At 43.2% G+C, this 27,960-nt stretch overlaps 1 protein-coding gene across 14 annotated transcripts in view; it reads right to left on the bottom strand.

Moving 5' to 3' along the window:
* Positions 1 to 27,960, bottom strand: part of RUFY3 (RUN and FYVE domain containing 3) — a 341,239-nt gene that overhangs the window by 37,516 nt on the left and 275,763 nt on the right. For 7 of the 14 annotated variants that reach the window (XM_069236852.1, XM_069236853.1, XM_069236859.1 and 4 more), the window contains 3 exons: positions 17,491 to 17,588; positions 12,422 to 12,541; positions 101 to 233 (listed from right to left, as the gene is read on the bottom strand). In XM_069236852.1, coding sequence (XP_069092953.1) covers positions 101 to 233; positions 12,422 to 12,541; positions 17,491 to 17,588 — 351 coding nt within the window. Of the gene's footprint in view, positions 1 to 100; positions 234 to 12,421; positions 16,406 to 17,490; positions 17,589 to 27,960 lie in introns of those variants that run through there. The other 7 variants (XM_069236864.1, XM_069236863.1, XM_069236862.1 and 4 more) reach the window with 5 other exon arrangements.

The raw sequence follows: 27,960 nt of genomic DNA, 5'->3' as shown, positions 1-27,960 counted from the left end.
GAGAGATGCTAAACACATTTATCTTTAATCTGTACGTAATAAACTAGAATAGTGAATTCTAAAACAAACGAGCAAAGCAAACATGCTAAAAAGTCCTCACACTTTTGGATTCATTCTTGTGGGACTGCTGGATACCTCTACTTTGTGCAGGTGACGTTCTGCTTGGTTGGATGGTATTGGGACCAGGTGACCGCTTCTCCTTCTCCCGTTTTAATTCAATCTCAAGATGCAATCTGCAGAGAAGAGTATTACCAAAAATAAGAACCGCATCGTCCTGTCCAACTATTATGCAGCATTGCCTCTATCTATTTGAAATGACGCAATATTCAGACAATATAAGGTAGACAGGAAGTGGTGTGTATGTGGCAGTTTGTGGATAACAACCAGCCACATATGTCACCCTATAAACCCACGTGGAGCACAGTATCTGGCTTGCCTGTCACAGAACACAATCTGCACTGTGGCCCCCTCAGGACAGGTGCAAATTAGGTAAAAATAACAGAATCCCAAGACAAGAAAAATAAAACATTTAATTGTGCTAGCCTATCAGCCAATCTTTATACAGCACATATCTGAAACCACATTTTACAGGAATTCTGTGTTCTGAGTTGAGACTAGGTCTTGATTGGAGAACAGCCAGCAAAGTCGAATCTCCAGATGAACAGGACGTTTTCACTTCATGAGAGGCAGAAGCTTTCGACTCTTAGAATTGCCTGATTTCTGCTACAAGCTATGGCTACAAGGTACTTTGCGCCTGCAGAACGAGGCCCAATCAGAACAAGAGTGAACCACGTTTAGGATTTGTTTATAATCTGACTGCAAAGGACGCCTGGGATGCCATGCCCTTTGCATCATCAAATTTATTGTGTTGGGGCAAGAAGATGATAAACAAATCAACAACCTGGATTACAGTTTACTGAAGGAAGGCACAAACAAATTATTTCCACCTGGCACTCCTATAATCCACAAACACTGTTTAGGCCATGTTCTGCAGAAGGCCACCATGCCTTGGCTGGTCTAGTCAAACCAAATTTGCTACCAAGCAATGTCACCCTAAGACGACGAGAGGTTTCCCAAAAGAAACACGTAGTTAGGAGCATGAATACGAAATGAAAGCTAGGTATACCATTCTTGGTGCAGGATTCTGATATTACACTACAGTTAAATCCCACTGGTTTAATAACCTAAGCTCTCCTTAATACATTTTTAGGCCCCACCTCAGTACATCCAACAAGCATCCTGGTATTTGTTTTCACATCAAGCTTTGTGTATACGGAGGTGATGTGGACTGCAGCATGAAAACCAAGGTCTTTCGATCCGCTAAGTATCAAGAAAAGCTAATGGAGAGGCAAACTTTGTCCCCTGTTTGCAAACAAGTTTGGTAGGCCTTGAAGGCGGGGTTGCCATTCTACTTGTAACTGTACAATTACATTTGTGTTTATTTCTAAAAATAAAGTTATGTAATCACTCTTTTCTATTACCCCTAGATTAACAACACCATGCCTCTGCCCTAAGGAGATCTTCAAATTGTGGTGGAGACGAGAGGTGAAAACACATCAACACCCCTTTCCGGGATCAGGGCTTCTGAATATTTCAGAGATGCCCACGTTGGTGTCTGGCAGATGTGCAAGATTGGAGCTCTGTGTGCTAATGCAGTGGTTACGTTAGCTCAAGTAGAATGAGCATGCAAACCCTCAGGGGGTTGCCTTTCTGCCAGTCCGTAGAAGATCTTAATGCATCGTACAACCCATCTAGAGATGGTCCGCTTCTGCACAGCCTGACCTTTCTTCACACCAAAATACTCTACAAAGACTTAGTCATCCACTCGGGACTCTTTTTGTATGATCAAGGTAGATCACTAGGGCTCTTTTTGGGTCCATGCGGCAGCGCTCTCCTCTTCCTTAGGATATGGGGTGGGAAAAAATAGACAAGATGATGGATTGGCCGACATGCAAGGGAGTGAACATGCTTGACAGAAAAGAGGCCCTACTGCGAAGCACCACTTTGTCAGGATAGGTGGTGAGGTAGGGCAGCTTAGATGGCAATGCCTGCAGCTCACTCACTCTGCTGGCAGGTGTAATTGCCACAAGTAAGGCTGTTTTCAACGTGAGAAGCCTGAGAGGACAAATGTGGAGAGGCTTGAAAGGAGTGCACATCAGAAAAGACAGAAACAAGTTAGGATCCCATTGAGGCATAATGAATGGGGATGGAGGAAAAAGATGTGCAAGACCTTTGAGGAACCTATGTACAATAGGAGACTTAAACAAAGAAGGCTGATCAGGAAACTGCAAAATGGCAAAAATAGCAGACAAATATCCATTAAGAGTTCCCAGAATAGAGCCCTGCTGGACAAGGGACAGAATGAACAACAGGACTTCAGAGAGAGGGGCAGAAAAGGGGTCAGACTTGTCTATGCACCATGCCTCAATTAAAGAAAGAAAAAAAAAAAACAGAGTATTGTATTTATTGTTTATGCCCATGTAAACATTTTTATACAGGCAGTACTATCCACAATGGTAAATAAAGCAATACCCCATCATCAGACATTTTGCTGATAGCCATTTCAGCAATATGAACCTGCTCCATTTCATAGTGATTGGTACTATTCTGTCAAATAGTAGTGGAGGGGATGGAGAAAAAGCAGTGCGAAGATTAAAGTCCAGATACATTTAGGATTTTGATACTTTAGCACCTCAGGGCCCACAATGTGATTCGCAGATGGCAGTACATTTTTATTGATGGGGCTGCCAGATAATGTTATCCTTTCTTGAACTTTTGTTTTTGCACGTTAATACGTTATTTTAAATGCGAATCGAAAAAATAATTATAAATATATAGGTGAAGTGGCTGTTTTCACTGCTCAACTGCCTGCTTATCAGATTACACAGCCACCCACTATCCAAATGCCTACACACAAAATTCCATGAAATGAACTGAAACACAAACCTTTATATTTTCTGACTTAATCACCTACACCCAATGTGATCCAATGGCCACATTACCACCTTCTGCTTTATTTTTTTAATTTGCAGATGTATACAAACAACATACATCCTTTACATACAAGAGCTAAATCATTGTACTAAAATCAGCCCCTACAGACATTACATCCAAACCCCCCCCCAAAAAAAATCTCTACTTCTACTTCCCTCTCTCCCTTATCTTATTATGTTGTTATTAACCCCCTACTCCTCAAATAGCCTTGAACTTTTTCTGTGTACCTATGTGTTGGGCATACAATTGTTCACGCCCATAACTCTGCTTCATCCTTACTACGCATGTGGAATATGTAGGTGGGACACGTGACTTCCACGCTTGTAAAATCAAAGATTTTGCAATAAGAGGGGCAATGAATAGAGTTTGCTTTGAGCGTATTGTCAAACCCGGATGATTAGATATACCAAACAGGGCACCCGCCGGATCCGGGGTCAGCAAAACCTGAACTGCTGAACTGATCCACCAAAAGATTTTCCCCCAGTACTATGTCAGATAAGTGCAAGAAAAACATATGTACCCAATCCCCCTTGCACGTCCCGCAATGCTGGTAAAGACCTGTCATGTCTGGAAACATTTCTTTTAACCAGGCCGGAGTATAGTATAGCACCTGTTTAGAAGAAAAAAAACATCTTTTTAAGATTGGCCCCCCAAATTGCTTTACATGAAAAAATATTAAATCTCCTCCACTGTTGTAAATGAATTCTAACATCTGTTGCAGCCTCAACTAACTTAAAAAGTGATATATAATTTCGGGGGAGGACCATAAGATGGAAACCCGATACCAGCAGCCTATGCGCTGGAGATTCCCATAAAAAGCCTCAGACATTGAAGAGTTGGATAGCTCCACAGTCCTATCCACTGATGAAAGAAAATGCTGAAATTGCAGGAAAGGAAACCAGAGATTATCAGGAAGAGACATCCCTTCAGCTAGATGCTGCTCCCATGACTTAACCTTTTGGTCTCTTGTTAGGAAGTCTGAGAAATTAACAAAACCTGCCTGCTCCCACCTTTGGATGTACACCTGACTTAGGTCGAGTCCCAGCAGTGATGATTCCCGATGCTTTATCGCTGGGCAAAAAGTAGGAATTGTATACTTTTCCTGTATTGACTGAATTCTGGCACAAATTTCGCGTGGGAGCCTATACATCATGCGTTCGCGGAGTCTTGGTATTTTTTTAGAAAAGGGGGAAGCTGATTATTGCTCTCCTTTATCATTTCTTGAAGATAGAAATTAAGATTATGCACTAGAACAGCTCTTGATGCTCAATCTAAATGGGAGGCCTCATAGTATCTCCTAAAATCCGGAAGAACAGACCCCCATCCTCGACCGTTAGGGCCAACTTTGCCAGCTGTATACGCGGTTTTGTGTTAGCACAAATTAATTGGCGAATCATTAAGTCTATATCTTTGAAATACTTATAGGGAATTTTCAAAATCAGACTAGAAAAGACAAATAAGAAGGGAGGGATTATCATCATGATGACTAGCACCACACAGCCACATTGATACTGATGTATAAGCTCTTGAACTACCAATGCTGTCCTAACAGACAAGATTTTTGTAAAGAGCTTATAATCGTAATTTAATAACCTAATACGGCGATATGAATTGGGCTGTTTGGAAGGCTTGTCCTTTTTTTAAAAGCTCACCACTATGGCCTGCGTGAAAGAAGAAGGAATCTCAGCGCCCTTTAGTATCTCCTTAAAGAGGTCCACTAAAACCGCAACTAGTTGGCCCAACAGGGCTTTAAATACGTCTGCCGGAAGAGCAGGGGTTTTACCACTGGAAAAGACCTGAATTGCACCTGCAACTTCAACGAGGATAATAGGAGCTAATAATGATTTATGCTGTTCCCCATTCAAGCCTGGCAGTCGCAGTGAATTTTAAAAATGATAAATCTGTGATGGCTCTGCTGAGGACGTGGCCAAATACAATTTAGTGTAGTGGGCAAAAAATAAAACCTTTCAATGTCCCTAGCTTGATAGACAATTCGCCTAGTGCCTTCTTCAAATACTGATTTAATGACATTGTTGTTAGACTTTTGCTTGACTGACCATGCCAAGTATTTACCCGTATGCTCACTTTCCTCGTACTGTTGCTGGAAGCTTGTGCGTTGGTTAATTATTGAGCATGAGAGATAATACTCTGGAAAATTAGCCTGGGTCTCATTTAATCTACAGAACGTCTCCGGGCTATAGAATCCCACATGATTTTGAAGTGCTAGATCTAGATCTTCCTGGAGTTTATACTCTTTCTCTTTAGCTAGCCTAGTAATTTGTGCTTTATACGATATAACTTCACCTCGCAAATACCTTTTTACTGGCTTCCCAAACATTCAATAGGAAAGCCAAACCCTTATTAAGAATAAAAAAAACTCTAACTGATGTTTTGAAAGAATCAATCTAGCCTTCTTCTATCAGAAGGGATCTATCAAAGCTGCATCCTGAACATCTCCTCTGTTCTATACTTTTATCTAAGTCGACTATTGGCATGGAATGATCTGAGAAGGGTTTGGCAAGAACTGGCAAACTGCAACTTAGCAATGAGAAGGAAAAAGGAATAAATATCAATCCTCAAGGCAGTATTATATTGTTTTGAAAAACAGTTAAATTCTCTGCCCCTGGGATGGTCTGCCCTCCAAACATCCACCAATGCCAAATCAGAAATCATCTTTGACAGGAGGTAAGCAGACCTTGGTTTATTCTGATTTTTATTCTTCCTCGTGGAATCCACTCGAATATTAGGGACTGGAGTCTCCTCCAATAATTAAGAACCTGGACAGAGATTAACTGCTCATAGAGTGTCTGCAGAGAGCTAGCATCATCTTCAATAGGGCCATAAAAGCTCACATAGTGGATGTTCCTCGTTGGCACTGAAGTAGTAACGACTATCCACCTTGCCTGGGGGTCCCTGTAAACCTGGTCTATCTGTCCCTGGAAATCCTGTGTAAAGAGGACGGCCACCCCTCTCGTTGCTAGATTCCCCCGATGCAAAAAACAATTGCGCAATAAATTTAGGGAGTTTTGGCATTTTGCCCCAGAGTTTTAGATGCGTCTCCCGTAAAGGAAAGATATAAGAGCGAGATGCCCTTAGCAAATTGAGTACTCATGTGGGGTTGGGGGAGGGGGATGGGGTGTAGGGGAAGGATGCCACCCATTGGGATGGGAAGGCCAGGACGGGGATGGCCTTCATCGAGGAGGGGGGCACCTTGGGAGGCTATTGGGGTGGTTTCAGGCAGGGGGTAAGAGGGGAAAAGAAGCAGGTGTAGAATGGTTAATCAGGTGTGCAATATGGGGGTTGAAGGCCAAGAGCTAGGCCGAAAGACCGGGGGGTCCAATGCTTAAATACTCAACAAGAGGGAGATTGATTTTGGTCATTGTTTATTTTTCTATTCACCTAGTTGTTAGGGAAAGATCTAAGGATTACAGCCTGTAACTTGAATTGGGCTAATAATGCGGTTAAATTTCAAGCTATACCATGCCACAAATTTCTTCCAATGAGAGGCGTATACAGTTTTGGCAGAGGGACATATGGCTGCCAAGATTATGTGACAGCTTTCAGAAGGAAGGTCAAAAGCTGTCAACTGCTGTCGTATAATCTCCACGCAAGAAGGCGAAGAGTAGAGAGCTTCAGGTGCTGAACCCTTCCTTGCTGCTGAGACGGAAGATCCTCATAAAGGGACAGTCTGATCAAAGGATTGATGGAAATGCTCAACTGTCCGGGATACCAGACTCTTCCCATGCCCAGCCCAGTGGCACAAGGATTACTTGGGCATAGTCGTTCTTGATCTTCTTGAGAACTCTGGGCAGGAGTGGTATGGGCGGAAAGGCCTGAACTCAACTCGAATTGAAAAGCGCCTCTGAGCAATTGTGGCCTTGGAAACTCAAAAGCACAAAACTGTTGACATTGCACGTTCTCTGCGGAGACAAACATATCTGACCAAGACTGGCTGAAAGAAAACTTGCACCTCCAATGGAGGGAGACACCATTCATGGTCCCCTAGGAATTTTCAGCTGAGTTTGTTTGCTTTGGTGTTTAGAGAACCTGCCAGGTGTTGAACCACCAGGGATATGCCCTGCTGTTCCAGCCACGTCCAGTGGTGTAGAGTCTTCTGACAAAGGGTCCACGTACTCACCCTGCCCTGTTTGTAGCAGTACCACATGGAGGCAGTGTTGTTGGTGAACACCTGCACCATCTTTCCCTTGACAGAGAGAAGAAAGGCTTTCAATACAACACAGATCGCAGGAAGCTTCAGCACGGTGCTTCCACGACAGACCAGATGTCTCTGATCTCCACCTCCCGGACGGCCACCCCGTCCCAGAAGTGATGCATCTGCCACTACTGGCAGATCTTGTTGGGGAAGTGAGAGGGATCTTCCCCGGACCCAATCACTGTTCGTTAACCACCACTGCAGATACTTCACAGTTCCCCCCGAAGATCTGGACCCTGTATGAGAGAGCCCCCTGATGTTGAGCCTACTAGAGAGCTTCAGGTCCCACTGCAGAGCCCACATATGCCATCTGGCATGTGCCACCAGCAGGATGCAGGACACCATGAGGCAGAGTAGCCTCAGAGTCATTGTCACGGAAATCCAGATAGAGGCTGAAACATCGATATCATAGCCTGAATATCTTGAACTTGCTGCTTGGGAGGATAAACCCAAAACTGCACTGTGTCCAGAACAGCTCAGATGAAAGGGAGCGTCTGAGAGGGAGTCAGGCGTTACTTTGGCACGTTTATATTGAACCCCAACGAATGCCAGGGGTCCGCTGTAGCCTGGAGCAGGACGATGACAGCCTGGGGCAAGCTCGCCTTCAACAGCCAGTCACTGTGATAAGGGAAGACTGAAATCCCTGCTCTTCGAAGATGAGCTGCAACTACCACCATCACCTTGGTAATTACCCGAGGGGCGCTGGTAAGGCAAAGGGGAGCACGGTGAACTGAAAGTGCTCATAGTCTAAAGTGAACCGCAAGTACAGTCTGTGGGCAGGCAGGACGGGGGATCCGAAAACAAGCATTCTGCAAGTTCAGCGCAACCATCCAGTCTCCTTGGTCCAGGGCAGATAAAACTTAAGCCAATGTGAGAATATTGAACTTCTTCTTGAGGGGTTTGAGATTGAGTGATCGAAGGTCCAGGATAGTGTTCCTGGGGACCAGAAAGGAGTAGGAATAGCAACCACATCCTGCTTCTGGTGCAGTAACCTTCACTATGGCTCCCTCTGCCAAGGAAGTCGTACCTTCCTCGCGGAGAAGGGACAAATGGTTCTCTGTCATCATATCGTAGGATAGTGGCAGTGATGGAGAGATAGTCTCAAAGGGGAGTGGATAGCCCCTTCAGACTATCTGCAAAACCCACCTTTCTGAAGTGATGGATTGCCAGTGAGGCAGGTGATGGTAAATACTGCTGCCAAGTGGTTCATGGTGAAGGTGGTGTGGGGAGGGGGATGGAGGGTGGATGTGAGACAAACAAGGAGGGTTTAGAGGCTGCTGCAGATTCAGGGAGGTGGGACTGACTGGACCGCTGGCCACGTGACCCACGAGGTCGGGGAGTCCCGCGCCCTCAGGCATGCAGAGGCTGGGCAGCATGTGCGGGACAGTAGCTGACTGGAAAAGGGTGCAGTTGGAGACCGCATCAGGAAGTTAGTCTTGATGGCCACCGAAGGCAGTTGAATATCCAGGATCTCAGCTGCCCTCCTCACTACCATAGTGTAAGAAGTGCCCTCCTCCTTAGCCACAGTATGGGAAGAAAGCATGCCAGTATCTGGAGAAGTCAACTGACCTCATCCAACTTCACTCCAGTCCATTTTTTCATGAGGCTGGTATGCCAAAGGGTCCAGTGATCCCTCCCATTCATCCCTAAAGTCTAGCTCACAGGAAAAGGGCTCAGAATCAGAACGAAACAAGGCTCCGTTCAGCACTGGAGTCGGCATCATATGACGCACATCCGGCTGACATGTTGGAGTTGGGAATTACAGCAGGGATAGTGCCACCTGTGGGTACAGATGGCACCAGGGCATTGGCGTCAGGACTGGCACCGAGGAAGGTCAGGGTGCCACAAGTGGCGCCTGTCCGGATCCAGGACTGGATCCCCGGAAGTCCCAGGGACGGAGCTGCCGGCACAGAACCCAAAGGGGCCATCTCCGACCCTGCGGGCCTGAAGATGCTCCAGAAGGGTCTTTGCCCAAGAATGAGGAGCAAAGCCTCATAAAGCTCTTGACCTGGACCTCGACTTGTGTGGAGTTGAGTGCCAGGCTGCCACCAGATTTAGGGACTGCTCACTTGAAGCCTTTGGATGTTGGTCTGGCACTCAAGAGCATGACTTTGGGTTGTGGTCGGGCTCCAGACAACAAAGACACATGCAGACACAAGGACATCGCCTGATGATAGGATCTGCAGGGCTTGAATGCTGTCTTCCTAAAACACATCCTCGACACACCAGGAGTGAAATTCAAACAAAGACTCAACAAAAACTGGAAAAAAGCCAGTCAAAAATTGTCTGAGGAGTAGCTCTCTTTGGACAAGCGATTTGCTGGCGCAGAACGAAAAGAACTGACGTCTGTGCCCTTGGGTGGCACCTACATAGGACCCACAATGTCATATCTGTTGCGGATGATGTCAGCAACAGACATGGAACCAATCAACGCCATCCAACACCGCGGATGGGTACTGCTCACGAAAATCTTCCAGATCCAGTCTGACGCCTGGGGAGAATTCAAAGGTAAGGAATCTGCAGTTAGAAGTCTCTAACAAATAGGGGATAAACTGTCCATTACTAACTCACAAAGCGTTACCAGTAAAAAAAAAGCTAATAGAACAAAAGATCAGTACCATACCCACATTCTTTACTTAATGAAAGAGGGATGCATGGTAAGTTACTGAATAGGGCATACCTAGTAGTAGTCCTAAGCTTACGGTTAAGAAACAGTTGAAAATTATTTTAGCCACATCATTACTAGCAGCTAAGTAACTCAATGGCTCTGCTTTTTTTTTTTTAAAGAAAAAGATTTCTTGTAAAAGCCAGCCCAGCTTACACAGTAGGACCTGAGGATTCACATACGTTCTGTGAAACGGATATATTCTGCTGCACAGTGTGACCTTTTCTGGCAGCGGTATGCACATCAGGGTCCAGATAGCAGCAGTTCTTGGAAAAATGAGGTCTACGTTTGCAAGCACAGATCATCTGTTTTGAAGATATTTTGCAAATGCTGGAGCCCAGATAATCTCTTGTGAAATGAGGTTAGAAGCAATCAAGACCATGGATTATCTTCTGATTTACAAGAGACCATGAAACGTGAAATTGCCAATTTGATGACGGCTTCTCCTTTAAACTCACCGAGAAGCTGTAATTCACTTTTGGACTCTTAATTTTGAGAATTGTAATACTAGTAACCCTAAGTGCAGCCCAAGTTCTGGAACCTTTTCTTCCGGCTTTGAAGTAGGAAAGAAGATACATTTTCAAGGATTGGTTAATATATGCCTAATACTTTTAAAACTGTGCTTCACAAGACAGATATGCTGCTTTTGCATCAATTTTTAAATCTGTAGGGCAAAACAGTGTTCCCCCAAAAGTGCTATTTTCCATGACAATTCTGTGGAGGATTACGTAGCCTGAGTCTATGGAGTAGAAAGCTGTGGATATAATTTTTTGTGGGAAAATCTGATTTTTACATTCAATGATAAAAGCATAATCTAAAGATTGCACAGTGAACCTGACTTCGTCGCAGAAAGAGAGATAACTCACAACAAACACAGATGAGCTTTGCTTTCTTTGTGATTGGCAGTGTGATGTAGCAACGTCATTGGTGTTCAAGCTGTGACTAAAACAAATACACTGCTTCTAATGAGGGAGGGAGAGGAATAAACATCAAAGATGAACTGCAGCAGAAAAGAAAGCTTGCCCAGCGTTATCTACTGTATGCCAAAAACTGTGCCATGCTGATCAAAATACATTCAGGCAATGCATATATTCTGAAATGATGGAAGTATTTATCCCTATTTTTCAGGTTCCACATGCAGAGGAAGAAAAACCAGTGGTCATTTCTAAATTCCATAGCTTTAGGTGGAGCAATATCAAAAATCAGAAGAAATTTTAAAATTAATTCACGCACTTTTTTTGACAAGTGAAAAATTAAAAGTAATGAAGTACATTTATAAGGTGGTGTGATGTACGGATACTTATAAACAGGATACTGTTGCTAAAAGTGATGCTGGTGGCATGCAGGATCTGATGGACATACTTGGAGTCTTGAGCTGTGCGGTAAATATTTGGTGGTCTATGTACTGCACAGGAACAGATTTCAAAAAGTGAAGAATTTGCAAAGGGGTGGCATTTGTGAGAAGACACTTTTCTTTTTGACAATGCTAACTCCCTATTTGTGTGCCGCTACTCACACTTTTAGTGAGTGCCAAAAAACCTTATGGCAGTACTCCGTACACAAAGTCAAAATACAAGTTACGTAATTCCCTTCTTCTGCTATTTATTTGCTTTGTCTTCTACAGATAAAGGGTCATAGATCCACCATGAACAGTTCCTGCTTGATGTTTACTAAACAAAAATTACTTTATTTTCCCACTTCACATTCATTCGGTACAACATCCTTAAAAAACTTCCCCCTCATTTTTATCTAGATCACTTAACTAACAGGCGCACATGCCCATTACTCACAAATTCCTTTTACTAACCCACTTACATCATTTTATCCATACTCAAAACACTACCACACACAGGAGCACGAGCTCACAAACTTAAACTTACCACACCTAGGTCACAAGGAAAAAGTAAGCCCATATTACTAATCTACTAACTATTTAACTCTAATCTTGGGCTCCAGAGTAGAGTGATTCTCGATGCAAAGCGCTTAAAAGAGGAGAATGTCAAGAATCAGCTACTGGTGACATACAGCCAAGAGAAGGTTCCGAAATACAAAAGGCATCATTTTTGTATCAAACAGTTCACAATTACTAGGTAGATGCCATTTCTATGCAATATGCCCCAGTCGTATTAGCCTCATTATCTGATGGATCAAGCAGAGTAGTTGTCTATGTTGTGTAATTGACCAAATAAATTTGCAGGCCCACTACTGTTCTTGAAAGCCTGCCATTTTGTGCTTAAAAGTAAATCACCCACTTGATCTGAATTATTTATGTATGCAGTGTTTTTGGAGTGCTGCATATCACTGTTAAGCCACCCAAGAGAGCTTAAGAATAACAAAGCATAGGGTTATGCCATAAAAAAATAGAAAAGCCTGTATCACTAAAAATCATGTTTTGAAGGGAGGATCATGCATTTAAGATATACATTCTTTTAAAGACCCACACACTCAATGTTTTACCACAGCCAGCCTTCCCACCCATGAAGCTTTAGCAGGATGTTTCAATGAAGCATATCTATCACTAGAAGAAATCATGCAAACAATGTCTTCACCGCTGTTTCATGAGCTGTTCCACGTGTAGCTGCAGGCTGTCGATCTTGTCCCCAAACTCCTGCTTGAAGAGCCTGTTAGCCTCCTCTGCTGACTGGCGATCCCGCTCTGCCTGTCGCAATCTGGATTTGAGCCACATGAACTTGTGATAAAAAACAAAAGCCATGGCGGGGAGGAAAAACGAGTTTAAACAACAAAAAATAATAACCCAAATGGAATGGTGTAGAGAGGAAGAACAAGTAAAGCATGAAGAGGGGAAAACAAACAGTACAGAAAAGACAGAGATGGAAGGGTTGAAGGAAATAAAAGAAACAATGTGCTGTACAAAAAAGGTGGTGAAGCAGGCAGAAAAAAGGTCTAATTTTCAGTTCTTTAGCTTTGTTTAACGTGTCCAACTAGTGACAGATTTCAAAATCTAGCTGCAAACATCACGTACACATTTTTTGCTTTTTTAAGTTAAATCCGATTTTAATACAAGTTACATCTAATCTTTACAAGAGTAACTGGAAATTTCAACATAGGATATCTGTACTAATATTGGATTTGGTGCTTGTCCGAGCTTCTTTCACAATAGGTGCACCTGACAAAGTGCGCATGGGCAGTCACACATACCTAGGCATTTTATGCTCCTCAATAAAACAATACAGAAAACAAACAAAATTAATTGGTCCTCAAGTTGTTTTAATTTCACACCACAACATTTCTGAAGGAAGCAAGGATGATTTCTGGTAATATGTATTTTTCTAATGACGACAAAAACAATTTAAACAAATAACCTTGGGCACATTGTGGCCCAAGGTTTCACCAAGCGTACAACTAAAATCTCAAGAAAGAAGAGATGAGAGGCCAAGCCGATACTGGATGCCTAAGTAATCTGTATATCTGTGATACATCATATCCAGCTGCCATTAGTGCTTTAAATGTGAACAGGCTCTTAAAAGAACTTGGCAGGATGACACAAGTTGGATCGCCCTGCTGTCAATCTTCCCATAGAAGCACAAGCTCAAAAACAAGGAAGGACCCTTTCTGTGCAATTCTATTAGTTTAAAGTGGTCAATAAAATCCTTTCGACTGGGGTATCAAGTTTTGTTTAGAGGGCAAGGGTACATCTAAAGTAATTCATAAAGTGGAAAAACATGCCAACGTATTGCTCAAGCCTAAAAGTCTGCAAATTATTTCTAATGGGATCCCCCTGACAAAGGACCAACAGGAATTCATAACCATGAATTATTTTGAATTCAAAGGTTGAGGCGTCACGCAAATGGTAACAGAAGGAAAATGGGTAAACATCAGTTTAAAGTTTCAGAACCCAAGAACTGGAAATCACAACCTGTGATTGCACAATCTTCTGCATAGATCTCAGCACTGAACTAGAAGCTTCAGAATCGGCCAGTAGCCAAGGAACACATCTTGGTGAACTGAAGCCCCAACTGTAACACAGTAATAAATGTCCTCGGCTATAAGAACTCAGCTGTAGTTCCCAATACTGATCTCTCTTTCCATTTTAAATACCTTTGGAAGCAAAAAGAACCTCTACAGAGTAACATGCTGCATTTGGACACTGTTGTGGCAGACTGCTTAGGTAAAGGGATGTGAATATCCGAGACAAACTCAGTTACTCCATTTTTACAATGCTTTGAAGCAACAATAAGGTGGCATGTTGGAGCTATTTAAATTATCTTAATAATAAAAAAATAAAAAAAAGCTTTTAATGTTTTAATGAGTGGCATTTGGGAAAGCCGAATTGTCTCAGGGCGGTTATGCAATCCTTTGTTCTTGTTTATTTTTCACGTATTAGTCATTACAGAACCTTCAACTTATTACAAGGCTCTATCTGCATCCTAGTAAAAAAAATTATGAATTGTCAAATCAAGAAAAAAAAAACTTAATTAAAATGTGTGGTTGATGACCCAGGTGCAGGGGAGGGGCACTTGACTTCTACAAACCCAATAACCAGGAAAGTAGAGAATCGTAAGCGGTGGATATTCCACCAAAAATGCACTGTTAAGGATCACAAGCTTTATCCCATTGACAAACTGCACTTTACAAATCTTGTTACTATTTCATTGTAGGATAAATTGCGCATACACGGTCAAACTCGATGCCTTCTCTTTTACCAGAAAAACAAGGGCCAGTGCTCCCACAACAAAAAATGTTTGTCAAACTTTTTCAAATTTCAACAGAGAAAAGGACCTCGACTTTTTTTGTGTGTGAAAATTATCAAATTCACCACCCAAGACTGCCATTTTCCACCAAATGCAAACCGCCTCGAAAAATGGCAGCATGATCTGAATATTCTGTAGGCTAAAAGAGAAACGTGACGCTTTGCTTTCCAAAATGCAATTATCAGTTTGGGACACTGGCAGAAAAATCCTAGCCTGTTCCCTGCCCAAATTAAAGATATAAAGCATAAGAGAATGACTCAAAATATAATAAATTATCTTTTTAAATGTTTGCCTTCTTCTGTACGAGACAGATTGCTTGTAGATAGACTAGCAAATATTACAACTATCGAAGGAGTCTTTTTAAATCACCCATACACAAAAAGTAGAAACTATACTGTTCTACACAACCAAAGCGTAACTAAGGCGACAAAGTGAGGGCAAAATGAGCCCAATGCCACATGTGGGACGTGATCTGTGGTATCCTGAAAATATTTTGATAACAGACACGCAAACTGCATGACAAATTGGCATTCAGAGGAATAATGGTTTAGTGCAAACACTCATCAATAACAATTTTTATGTGCACATCATTTTTTTATCATTAATATATACATCTCATGATTGGAAGCAGCAGCAAGTGTTCTTAAGTTAGCAGAGGATGCAAAACTGATTTGCGCCCAAGACCTGACCATGGTTGAGCCGGGATGCACTTCCTTGAGAAGTGTAGGTGCACTTAGGTCAGAAGTAGCAGTTACTACAAACCTAAATGGACATGAGCTTCTGAAGGAGAGTATCCAAGCTCAAAGCCATGGCCAGGCTATTGGATGCGATGTATAACACTTGGCTGGTGAATGTTGTTGATATACATCTGTTTGCACACATAAATTGTGTTTGCACTGAACAACTACTGTCCTTTGGTGTGCTATATTGTCATAAAACCTTCTGTTCTAACACCACTTTTACATATTGACTATACCCACATATTTGTCAGAGCGGAATTTGTTTCTCTCATGGTTTCCAAAGCATGTGCAGATTTGCATTTTCTTAGTCGGCTTCTTGATGGGGCCTCCTCACTTGTTGAAACTCAATACAGTACAAACATGTGTCTTATCTATTTCCTTCCCACCAGCTGTGTATCGAAATTATCAGGGACTTCCAATGAAGAGTAATAATCAGTGGCACTTAATCTGGTAATGTGGTTGATGCCCTGTACTCTTGTGCTTTCTTTCCTCAACTTCTTCCAACTGCTTAAAATGAGTGAAAGAAATCATATTTCGGCGACATTGAGGACTGTTCCTCAGATTTCTTAAATAAACTATTCTAGGGACTGGGGTTGACGGACCACATAAAGATGTTCCAGATGTAGGAAGAGGCTTACTCCATCAGGGTGGGCGAAGAGGCTAATGCAAGGCAGGAAGGACACATGTTGAACCAGACTGCAGCAAAGGTGCACTGCTGTCCCATCATCTTACTGCACTAAAGCACCACTTAAAGTCTACTAGGATGTATGTTCTCAGTATTCTCACTACCCTTGTTTCCAAATGTGGTTTAAGTAAGTCTGTCTGGCAAAACCAAATATTAAAAAATAATCAGAAGTTCAGAATGCAGGTAAACATTTTCCCAGATCGCTGGATTCCGCTCTGACTAGGGTGAGGTCCTTGGCCCCTTTCCAGCCCTCCCCCCCACCACACTTTCCAAGCCACAAAAATCAAGTAATGTCAGTTGTGAGGGGACCGGTTGCAGAACGTCTACTGGTGCTTCTGTACGAGTTTGTTTGCTGCACTATTTAATTTTTTTGCCTGTTTCACCAAGTCCTTTTCACTATTCAGACATACAAAGGGTTCAAAGAAGATGTGAGTGAGGGGATAAAAATGAGAAGAAAAAACATAGCAAGAGAAGAAACCAGTTAAAAACTGTTACTATAGAAATAACAAAATTACTGCATAGATCACAAAATCAATGGGCGGTGGCATACATTAAGAGCATACTAATTCGCATGCCTGCATTAAAAGCTCATTAATTACCCTCCTCTGGAGCTCTTAATCAGACAATTTTCTTAAATGACTTACAGCTTTGATAAAACTTCCTCATGAATGAAACCTTCATGAAACAGCAAGTTCTGATATTTTTGATTTGTAAGATAGTTACTCACTCAGTGTTAAATAAGATTCTCTTCAGTGGTACACACGCATTTTGAAACATTCACACCCGTATAAAAATGTCCTGAATCAAAAATTAAGCATGATTCGTTCTAAGTCTAACCTACATATAGTTGGTTTTGATGACTTTCCCAAGGATATTCAGTCAGAGGTAGGCAACAACGTGCAAAGTAACTGTCAGGGGGATATCAAGAGCTGGAATGCAAGTGAGTTATTAGTTAGATCCACCATTTACAATGGGCAAACTGATGCACATCACAGACTATCCCTACTACGTGGTTTATTTTGCTTAAAGTAACACATGATGAGAAAAAAGAAAATATCTCAAAACCAAGCCTTTATTTCAAGGCATTCACTTGCACAACATAAAGGTGGTTGACATATCCCCACTCAAACACACTTATTGGGATGCTTTATTTGCCCCCTGAGTCTGACTGCAGTTTCAGTCTGTCACACTTCTTGAGGTTTAATCCCACACATACATTTTGTCCTGATCACATTTGCTGTTTTTGCCAATTGCTAACTCGCATATCATCATCAAGGGAGCATGGAATTAGACTAAAATGTACCCGAATAAGCAGCTACTACCAGATAATTGTGCAGACGCTCGTCCTCTGACAGATACCCATTTCTTCATATCTGTGGTAATGCTACTATGAAAGCCCTGAGCCACCCTCATGCTATATAAGATACTGTGTCGATTCTCATAGCACACTGTATCCCGACAGACGCATTCTTCAGTGTTACCTTTGCTCCAGTTGTTTAATGGTAGCCGCCATCTGATTTGTCTTCTCTTCCAAGCGGCTGTTTAATTCACTTTTCTGCTTTGCTGCCAAGTCTGAACTCTGAAAAAACATCATTTCAGCAATGTATTGAATGTTTAATTAAAAATACATTTTGAACACATCTATCTATGCAGAAGAAAAAGGCTGAATTTACATTATCACAAAATGCTAAGGCCGTATGTCATTCAAAAGGGTCGACACTTCTATCTTGCTGTGCCAAGGTGACGTATAAAGCAAAACAACTTTCAAAGATGGAGCTACGTTACTCATTTTGAAGGCAGGTACTCTGACCTCCTAAGCAATTTGGGAAATGTACATATTGGTATTGGCGTTCCCTTTAAAATCCCACTCTAATGCCAAAGTGTGGGTTCGAGAGCCGCTGATGCAGTAGCCAAGCAACATCCTTCTGCTCATCATCTCTCTGTGAGTTACCAATTATGTTTTTCTTGAGGAGACTCATGTCTCAAAAAACAACATGCGGAGTGGCTTCCATGGCTGGACTCAAACCTTCTTTAATTAGAGTACCTTTGAAATGCTACATATGCGGCTACTGCACTGGGGAAGAAGCATGAAGCATCTGAGGAGCCTGAAATCTTAATATCATACAAATTTACTGACAAGTCATTTTCCCGTTTTAATACCTGGTGAAAAGGCTACCAGATCATTGGCAGACACTCAGAGCTCCTAAATTGATTTATCCTTTCCACAAAAAAACTGAGGAGCAACCATGCCAAGGAGAAACTCGTTTTTCTTGAAGACAATGCAGGGCTCTTTACACGAAAGAACTTAAAGCTGATTCTCCTGGCAGAAGTAATCAACAAGAAAGGGGTCTCTGCAGTCAAAACATTTATGTCACAGGATATCTTATCCATAAATGGTTTGTACATCTGCACGGCTAAAAGCTGGTTAAAATCCCACTACGAATCACAAGACAGGGAAACAGAATCGGACATGGTCCCAGGGCAGAGTCACGATCGACATTATCTGTGGGATATAGTTTCTATTCCGAGGAGCATTTATGAGCAGAGACTTTGGGCGGTAAGTGAAAATGTTCCTCTGGGAGTAGGGCAGCCCTAGTGCTTGTGAACACAACACTAAGGGCTTCTCAGAATGAAGGGCTGATGTGGACCTGTGGTTGTATATGTAGGAGTTCCTGGTGTATTGTGAATTTGTTGTAATCTGGAAAGCCGATATGCCAGTGCTCAAGTTAGAGAGCATTTGTGTAGTCTGGGGAGGAGTGTGTGTGTGTGGGGGGGGGGGGGGGGCGGCGGGGATGAGCCTGAATTCAATGGAAAGCCTTACATTCCAATGCCCAAGATTTCTTCAATCACATAAGGTGGTGAATCATATCAAATGCTTCATTCTTGTCAACCTTGGACCGGGGTTAATTCCCTATTGCTTATATGGAGGATTATGTCCCACAACAAAGACGGAAGATCAGTACATCTAAATCTATCTCTAGATGTAGCACATTATTTAAAATCTGAACTGAGGTGCTCATTGTGGCCCAAAGATTTCTGGCCTGTATTATTTCGCTGCAAACACCACACTCGATCACACCATCTGAGTTTTTAATTTGATAAACTTTCTAATAGTGCTCTACTTGACGGGGTTTCCAAATTGGTTCATACATTTGTCTTATTGTTGTCCATAGTGTTATTATTTTCCCCAGTACTCCTGACTTCGGAAGGTTCCATCCCCTTGGAGGGGTTGCCCTTCTTTTTTTTTTTTTGTGGCCCAGGGCCTCACCCGATTGTGTTTAGTCCTTTTTTTGTGTCAGCACTCGCTGACTCGCGTGAACCGGAAGACAATGTTTTTCAGTATCGCGCGGCGTCTATTAATAGACTCTGACAGCGCCCGTTCCAGGTTGTTGCGGGAACGCTAGCCAGAGGTTAGGTCCAGGAAAAGGACCTCCAACATAATTGTGAGTATTATTTAGGTGCGACAGTATGATTTTGGCTTTGACGCTCGTATTTTTTAAATGTCCTTTGCTACTACCGATTCTTAGTCTTTAAGCCCCGGAGAGCGGACCGTGCATCTTTTGGACATTATAGCAACTACGGAAACTTTGTAAAGTACTGAATCTTAATTATGACCAGTTTCCACTTCTGTACAGGACTTTTTATAAACCTTGTGACTAGATTACCAATTCATATACCCAAAAACTTGTGTTTGCCTATACATAACTCATTATTATTTGTTTTATTATGAATAGTGCCTTTTGGAGTCCTTGGCATGAGTTTTCCAAGGGGCCCGATCTCAAATTAAGGGTGGTAAGCCTGACCTTATGTATTTGAACTATGTTTCATCACTGATTTATTTTCACATATGCACCTTGGCAATCACTATTTGTGTACCTCCGGTGTTGTAACCTTTCTTTCTTCTAGGGTGACTTTGTTTTGACTCAACCATTTTCCTTGACGTAAGTGACTGATTTGCACGCCTAAAATGTGGGTTTTTGTTTTATTTTGATTGTATTTTTGTACTTATTGGAGAAGAAGTATTGCTGTTTGGTCCTGATGAAGCGTCAATGGATCCTGTTGGACCGGAAGACGCTAAACATGTTGACCCTAGTTCAGAGGTACCTTAAGTGTCGTAGTCCTCTGTGGTTTTTGCTCTTTGAAAGTAATTGAGCATCAAACTCAATTTATGACTTTCATGGTCGTTTTTTAACCTTGGTCTTCATTCCCTGACTGAACTGAATAAAATTTTGATGGATTTGTTGGGATGAATAACCAATTTTAATTTTTTTGATTCTCTCCACTAGTGCTGGTGCCTGAATGCAGGCACTTGTAACTTAAACCGATTAGCTATAACTTATGCAATACGGTTAAGAGCCCCCATCCAGGGTGCCCGTCAGGTGTTGCATCGCAGGCCTGGCGTGGAGCATTCCCCGATGAACTTGCCAGTCATCCAATGTGATGCTTGAGGGCTTTGCTCCAGAGACTTTAGGTCTCCTAGAATGTTAGCATAGTTTGGAACAGTGTACCTTTTGTTTATATCCTTTGGACAGAAGGCCATCAAGTTTTACAGAAAAGCCCCTGGTTCACGCATAAGACAAGCCTAGGAAGCTTTTTCTTATGTGTGCGACTTTTTAGAAATTCATATATACATTTCTAAGGTTAGCCAAAAGATAGCTTCCACACTTCAATGGAGTTACAATACAAACAAGCATTTTCAATGCAACAGGTCTTGCATTTGCTTGAGTTAGAGCTATTAGCATTGTAAAGAAAAAAACACAGCGTGATGGCACTATTTGAAATGCAGCGCGATTGCGCTGCTTGGGAAAATAAACAGATAAAGTAGTCCGGATACTATGCTGAAAACATCAAGCCTCGTATGTTTTTAGTAGTTTACCGGTGCTGTGTAGGTGGGCTAAACACTGGAAAAGGCATGACATATGCATGCCTTTCACAAATGAAAGCAAATGGATTTTAAAAGGCAAGCCCACGAACCAATATAAGTGATGGACGTGACATGGGCATGGTTGGAAGCCCAAAGAGATAACAGAATGGGACGGAGCGCTTTGCGCTCGCACATAAAAAGGAACATCTCTTCTACTCTTTTGTAAATTAAGTCAAGAATATTCTTCTCCAGAATCTGATACAATGATTGTGGGATCAACATGCCTTTTTTTGAAGAGAGCCTTCTGGTGCAATTACAAAATGACGATAGACAACCATTTCTGCCTTAAACTGTCCTGCACCATCTTGAACTACAGTGTGACAAGTCCAAAATACAATATGCTGGTTGTGTGTTGAAAGAGCCACACTTTACACTTCCTCTAAATTCTAAAATGGCACAGGTCTTTACTTCCTGTTAAAAGATGACAATGATGAAGCATGTATCACCAGCGCAAAAAATCAACCTAATGGTTCTTTAAGGGCATTCCTGTATGTGAAAGTACATCAACGGTCATCAGCCTTTAAACAATGTCTCTCCAATCAGACCCTAGACAAGGGAATGTGCAATCAGATGTAGTGGCTGAAATAAAGTTAATCAATCAGTTTTTACATCAATTAATTTTAACATCCTATTCCAGATTTACAGGTTTTATTAATATAATTTTCAATTTATATATGTGTAAGCACTGCCATGGAGGAATTGTAAAATGAGGTTTTCTAAGATAAAAAAAATACCCCAGAAATGTCAAAAAATCACATTCTAAACTGTTGCCTGTTGTCACTTTGTATTTCAGAAACCACTATTCTGAAGCCGGCAAAAGGTAGTATGAGAACTATATAAAATCATTATTTCCATCAATCCTGTCTGCTATTAACACAGTTCAGACAGAAGTCTGCATTGATAACTAATTTTCCAGTAACAATCTCTCTCTCTACTTGCAGATTCCTCACCTGTCGAATCTCCTCCAGTCACAAGACTAGGATAAGAAAATATCAAATATCACCTCAGTGCATCGACTTGCGTTCCTATTCTGTTTTTTCCCTGCTTAGCCACTTCTATCCACCACATATGACCTCTGCAAAGTGGCCTCTTAAGTGGGCAGAAAGCTTGCCACAGCCATAAAAGTCAACTCCTACAGGGTGTGCTAATAGCATGCTAGTAGGCAGGTTACATTTGTGGAGAAGAAAGCAAGGCTCCTGAGGTTCCCAGGTTTGCTTTGAGTAGGAAGATGCCTCCTCCATCAGACTCCAGGAAAGGATGAGCAGACAAAACCTTCAGGTTTCCAATCAACGGCGAGTGTGACAAAAGACAGAAGGTAGTTTGCCCTAAACAACTAAGATGGGTTTTATTAATGTCTAGCTGGAAGGAAGTATTGGCACTGAGACCGAATTCAAAACCTATGTCAAAACGCTAGCCTCTTTCCCTGTCACGAGCAAGAGTAGTTCCAGCACCTCAGCCGTCTTCATCAGGACAGCTGTGATTGTAATCACGTCTTTCAACAGGAGTGCTGCAAAACACTCAGTCAACTTCTGGGAAGTATCCTGCCAGATGGCTTTTTTGAGGCAAAATAGTCCCCATCAACATTGCTTGCAAGAGGGAGGTTCTCCGCCTCACTACTGCCATCATCATCAAGCTGGACAATGCCAGGGATCTGTATGGCATCAGAGTGTCACTAAATAATTGATGCTTCCTTTTGAAAAACTCATCTCTAGATAGGGGATCTATAATAGAGTCTGACAGCTTCTCTGCTAGGTATTCAGAAAGCTTTATAAGGGGCTTGGTTTTGGGAAGATTCACCACACCATGCGAGGACTCCAAAGATGGTGCTGATCAATCCAAAGATGATGCAGTGCCAGTGCATGTACCACCAGCAAAGCCTTCTGCAGAGGGAAGACCTCTCCCAGCACAGAAATGGCATTAAGAGGAAGCTATGCGGGAGCGTACCCGCTGTTAGAGGTCCACTGGCTAAACCCATTACCACCATGGGGGCCATGCTAATGAGAGCCTGATGGAATAAAGCTAGCATTGCCTGAGTGAAGACTGTGATTTGTCCGCAATCAGATCCAGGGGCTGAAAACTCCAAAAGGACCGGAGAAAGCTTAAGGCTGGCATCAAGTTGACATTGACGTGCTCTAGCTTAGACAATAAGGATGTAGTCTAAACATGGTGATAGCTGGGAGACCTATCTCAAGAGTGGGAATAAGAGCACTGGCTTGATCAAGATCTATGGTATTTCTTGCACTTTTACTTTGCCGAAGATCTCAGGATTTGCTTCTGGATGGCAAATGGTCCTATCTGTAGAGAGCCCTCAATCTATAATAGCACGAAGGTCCTCACTCGTTGAAAAAAAAGTGGCATTAATAACCATACCTCCCGCTTATGGACAGCTATAGTGTGGTTTAGGCAGCATTTACTGCACTACCTGAAGTTGTGCTTTGGATGCAGTCACCATAAACACATCATGGAATTAGAAACAATGATCTGTTTATGGTAGAACTGGCATTTGTACAACCCAGATTTCTTGGAAGATGACATCCTGCCGACACTGCAAAATTTGAACCTGGTGAACAAAGGGTTCCAAAGAGAGACCTCCAGATCCCTGCTGAAGAGCACCAACAAAATTAACTGTGCACCCATGTGGGGCTTACATGGCTCTGTTGTGTCATATCTGGGTTGGTGTGGTGTCAAGCCCCCGATGCAGAGTCAAGAACCAACTACCAGATAAGGAGAGCTGTTTTGATTTTTCCAGATGCCAGTCTGGCGCCTGAAGGGCACTTCTGAACTGAAAAGGCAGTAAGAATCATAATTTACATCCAGAGACAAAAAGAAGCACTAGTACCATTTAAAGTACTCATACTAAGAATACAGATATACTGTGAACTTTGTACTAACAAAGAATATTAGCCTTGTTCTGCCTTTTCAAGGCACACCAGGAATGAATTATAATTTAGTCTTAATCCATCTGAGTTACCAAAGTCATTATGCCGAGATAAGATTGCACTCACTCACTCTTGGGGCCCTTCACCAAGATAGTTATTGTATTCACCATACTAGCACCAGAGTACACTCCCTGCTTTTCATGGCTTCTCACTATGAGATTGGTGACTGCACTCTTGGAATGAAATATTCCCAACAGCCTAAGACCATAAGAGGTAATCACAGGGGGTGTGGCCAAGACTGGAATGGAGTGAGACGTGCTTTGCTTTGGCCTTGGATCTCTATGGGCCTTTCACTCCTCTAAAAGCACTCAACTACCTGCCTCGCCTTGCCTGGAAGACTGCTCAGGAGTCTTCTGGACGTGGTTGCGGGTTTTGTGTCTTGGCTAGCGTCGCTCTGTGAGTGTCACTAAGCCCCAGCACAGAGGTGCCCCACCTGCCCACCATTTTGAAACCCCAGCTCAGGTGGCAGCCTGTCACAGAGGCTCCCACTGAGCTCCTGCAGGTGTGCTGATGGCATAACACCCTGTCGTTAGCTGGGGTAAGGAGGGGGTGGGGGGGGAGGGCATTTGGGTCTGCTGACCCCTGTGCTGCCCCAGTTCGGATGCCTCACTCTTGCCAGCGATCCTGCCTCCCCTCAGTCGGGCGGACTTTCCCTTCTGCAGCCTTACGTGTCGGCCTATAGGCGAGGTGGCTTTGGCATGACCACTCCACCCTCTGACACCACACACCGCAGCTGGTGAGTTTTGCAGCCTGGAACATGACTGTGTGGGGGCGTGCCTGGCCCATTTGTTCCAGACGCTGAGGAATGCGACAGGGGCCAGTGCTGCGGGCTGCACGGCAGGGGAACTCTCTGGGGCTGGGCATGAACTGGGTCCTCTGGCAGCCCTACGATTCATATAGGTGGACTTGTCCTCACTGCTGTAATGCCTATGCCACAGACAGATGGGGTGCTGACTGGGCCTCCAGAAGGCCAAAGAAGACATCAAAACTCACCTCCAAAACATGAAGAAGGCATCCTCACGACTATGTCCAAACATGGCTGACCTATGCACTCGATCAAAATCTCTTTTTCAAAGCTGTCATTCCCTGAGGCCCCTCACCTCGGTTTATAACCAACGATCGTGACACTTCTAGTGGGATCAGAGGGCTTCTGCGCCGGCCGCTGCTTGGACTTGAATACACTGTTGGGCCCTGCTGGCTCATTGTGATGTTTTACTTATTTTTTTAGCTCATCATTTCAGCCATGTGTCCCCTGGGAGGGTGGGGCTGGGCTGGGCCAGTCTCCATCCACTGTACCATACAGGGCCAGCTTTCATAGATGAGGAGCACAATGGCAACATATACTTAGCTACTCTGCTGACCATTCACACCTATGGCACCTTCACAAAATCATTTTCCTTCACTCAGTCACTACATGGGAAGTCAGGGTCAATTTAATGGGCCACTCTGGCTATGCAATACTGCTTACTAGCTCAGGTAGACCTAAATGTTTAGCTGCTCTGTTCACCTACTACTACTAAGGACTCCACACAGCACACTAAACTACTCTCCCTCAATGTAAGAGGCTTGAATTTGCCTAACAAGCATAAACAAGTCTGGCTCTACCTTTCCCAACGGGACCTAGATCTCATCTTTCTTCAGGAGACACACCTCGTGGGGTGTGACTGCACTGTGTGGCATACTCAAAATACCCCCACCGTTTCTGGGTGTACACCTCTACAAAAACTATGGGATTACCCATCATGTGTAAAGTGGGCTTTTGCTCTAAGATTTCAAAGGTCACCAATAATAAGCAGTGCGCTTTCTGAAAATGAACATTCTGAGTGCACTCACAGTCTAACCCTGCTTAGCATTTACGCCCTCAATCAAGTGCAAGACTCCTACATTCGATGTATATTCAAAGCAGCTTGCTGGTGTGGTGGGTGACATTATCATGGGTGGCAATCTCAATCTTGTATGGGATCCAGACCTTACCTGCAGCACTGCCTCATACCAGGTCACTGCTGCAATGTCTTCTGAACTTAAATGGGAACTCACAGAGCTGGGGTTTGTGGACGCTTGGAGTTATAGGCACACGAACCCAAAAGACTACTCCTTTTTACTTCTATGTCGATGCCTCCTATTCCCATATTGACTATGAATTCCTCGCACACCCTCTCCTCTGTGACCTTGAATCGGTTGCCATCTTCGACATTTCTGTATCAGATCATGACCACAAGGAGTTGGTTTGGACAAACAGCGTGCCCTCCGGAAAAGTCTCCCCCTCCCCTCACGCTTACCCCCGTAGCTAATGAGACCACCGTCGACACAAAGGAGATATGAAATGCAAGTGCGGAATACTTTGTGCTAAACGCCTCTTCAGACACGCCTCGCCATATGCACTGGGATGGGTTGAATGCATCAATCAGAGGTGTAATTCATCCATTTCCATCGTCAGAGCGAGGAAATCCCGATTAGTAAAGGCCGGCCTCACAGCAGAGATTAAAGCCCTTGAACAAATCTAACCGAACAGACTACTCCCAACAGATGCAAAAACGTCAGCTCGCGATCCTGCGGAGACAGCTACAAGCTTACAGCACTAATAAAGCAGAGCATTCCCTCCTAGCCCTGAAACACAAATACGAAGAAGAGGAAAAAGTTGGCACACCACTGGCTCGTAAATTGCACCATCAACACTTTAAAACTCACATCTCTAAAATACTGATGGGACACATGACCTGGGTAACCACCAAAGGGGCCAAACCACAAGCATTCAATAGCTATTACCACTTTACATGCAGAACGAGATCCCTCAGGCTCTGATTGATGCTTATCTGAGCGAATACATCAGGGCCCCAATTGACCCTCGTCATGCTGAACTCCTACAGGCCCCAATCACCTTAGCAGAGATCTAACGAGCCTTCAGGGAGCTGACCATCTGAAAAACTCTGGGCCCAATTGTCTTCCTATTATCTTTTACAGAACGTTCCTCTCGATCCTCCAAGATTGCATGCCAATACACTATAGCTCATTCAACTGGGACACTGGTCTAATTCCTGCCATAGCTGCCACAGAAATTACCCTTACACCCAAGACCGTTGAGGATCATACATTATGGTCATCATACTGCCCCATGGCTCTTTTAAACTCAATCGGCAAGATCTTCACGAAAATCTTGGCTAATCTGCTTAAATTACACTTCACCGGTCTTATCGACCGGGACCAAATTGGATTCATTCGTAATCAGCAGGGTGCAGATGATATTCGATGGGACGCACACTTGGTTGAAAAGTTCCGTTACCACACATCCCGGATTGCCTTCTTTCACTACATGTGGAGAAGGCATTTGACAGGGTAAGCTGGACTATCTCTGTGTAGTTCTTAGCAAGCATGGCGTAGGCCCTGGGATAATAGCCAAAACCAAACGTAATCCTGCCAGCTTCCATTTGTCTCAATAGACAGCACACCTGGCCCATCATACTAATCAGGGGCAAACGTCAAGGGTGTCCATTATTATCCATGCTTTTTGCCCTAATAGTGAAACCTTTAGCCATCAATATCTGCTAAACTGCTGCCATCGCTAGTATCCTTTTTAGCGGTCAATTGCAGAAAGTCAGCCTCTTTGTGGATGACTTGTTACATACTGCTACCTCTCTACTTTTAAAGCAGTGTCTGGTTTTAAAATAAACATGATTAAATCCTATGTACTAAACCTTACTATAGCAAGGCAGGAATTGCCCATGCTGCAATCTCAGGCCCCCTACCATAGGGCATCACGCTTAATGTGATAACTAGGCCTTAATATTAACCCCACATTGGATTCCTGGACACAGCCAACTGGCCAGAGTACTGGCAATCCATGCTAGAAGAACTCAGTCGTTGGAATCCACTACACATCTCATGGCTGGGTCTTATTAATGTTATTAAAATGAATGTCCCACCAGAATACTTAATCTTTTCCAAACTCTGCCCACTGCCTTTCCCTCCAACGCCATCATGAGGTTACAATGGGATATACTAATGCTTCCTACAGATTCAGAGGGGCGTGGATGGGGGGGTTGGAGGGGTTGGGGCGGAAGAACTGGTCTGCCTAACTTAGTCGAATACTA

This window comes from Pleurodeles waltl, chromosome 1_2, assembly GCF_031143425.1.
Source record: "Pleurodeles waltl isolate 20211129_DDA chromosome 1_2, aPleWal1.hap1.20221129, whole genome shotgun sequence".
Lineage (NCBI taxonomy): Eukaryota > Metazoa > Chordata > Amphibia > Caudata > Salamandridae > Pleurodeles > Pleurodeles waltl.
Note: the sequence above shows the minus strand (reverse complement) of the source record. Positions and strands in the feature narration are given on the sequence as shown.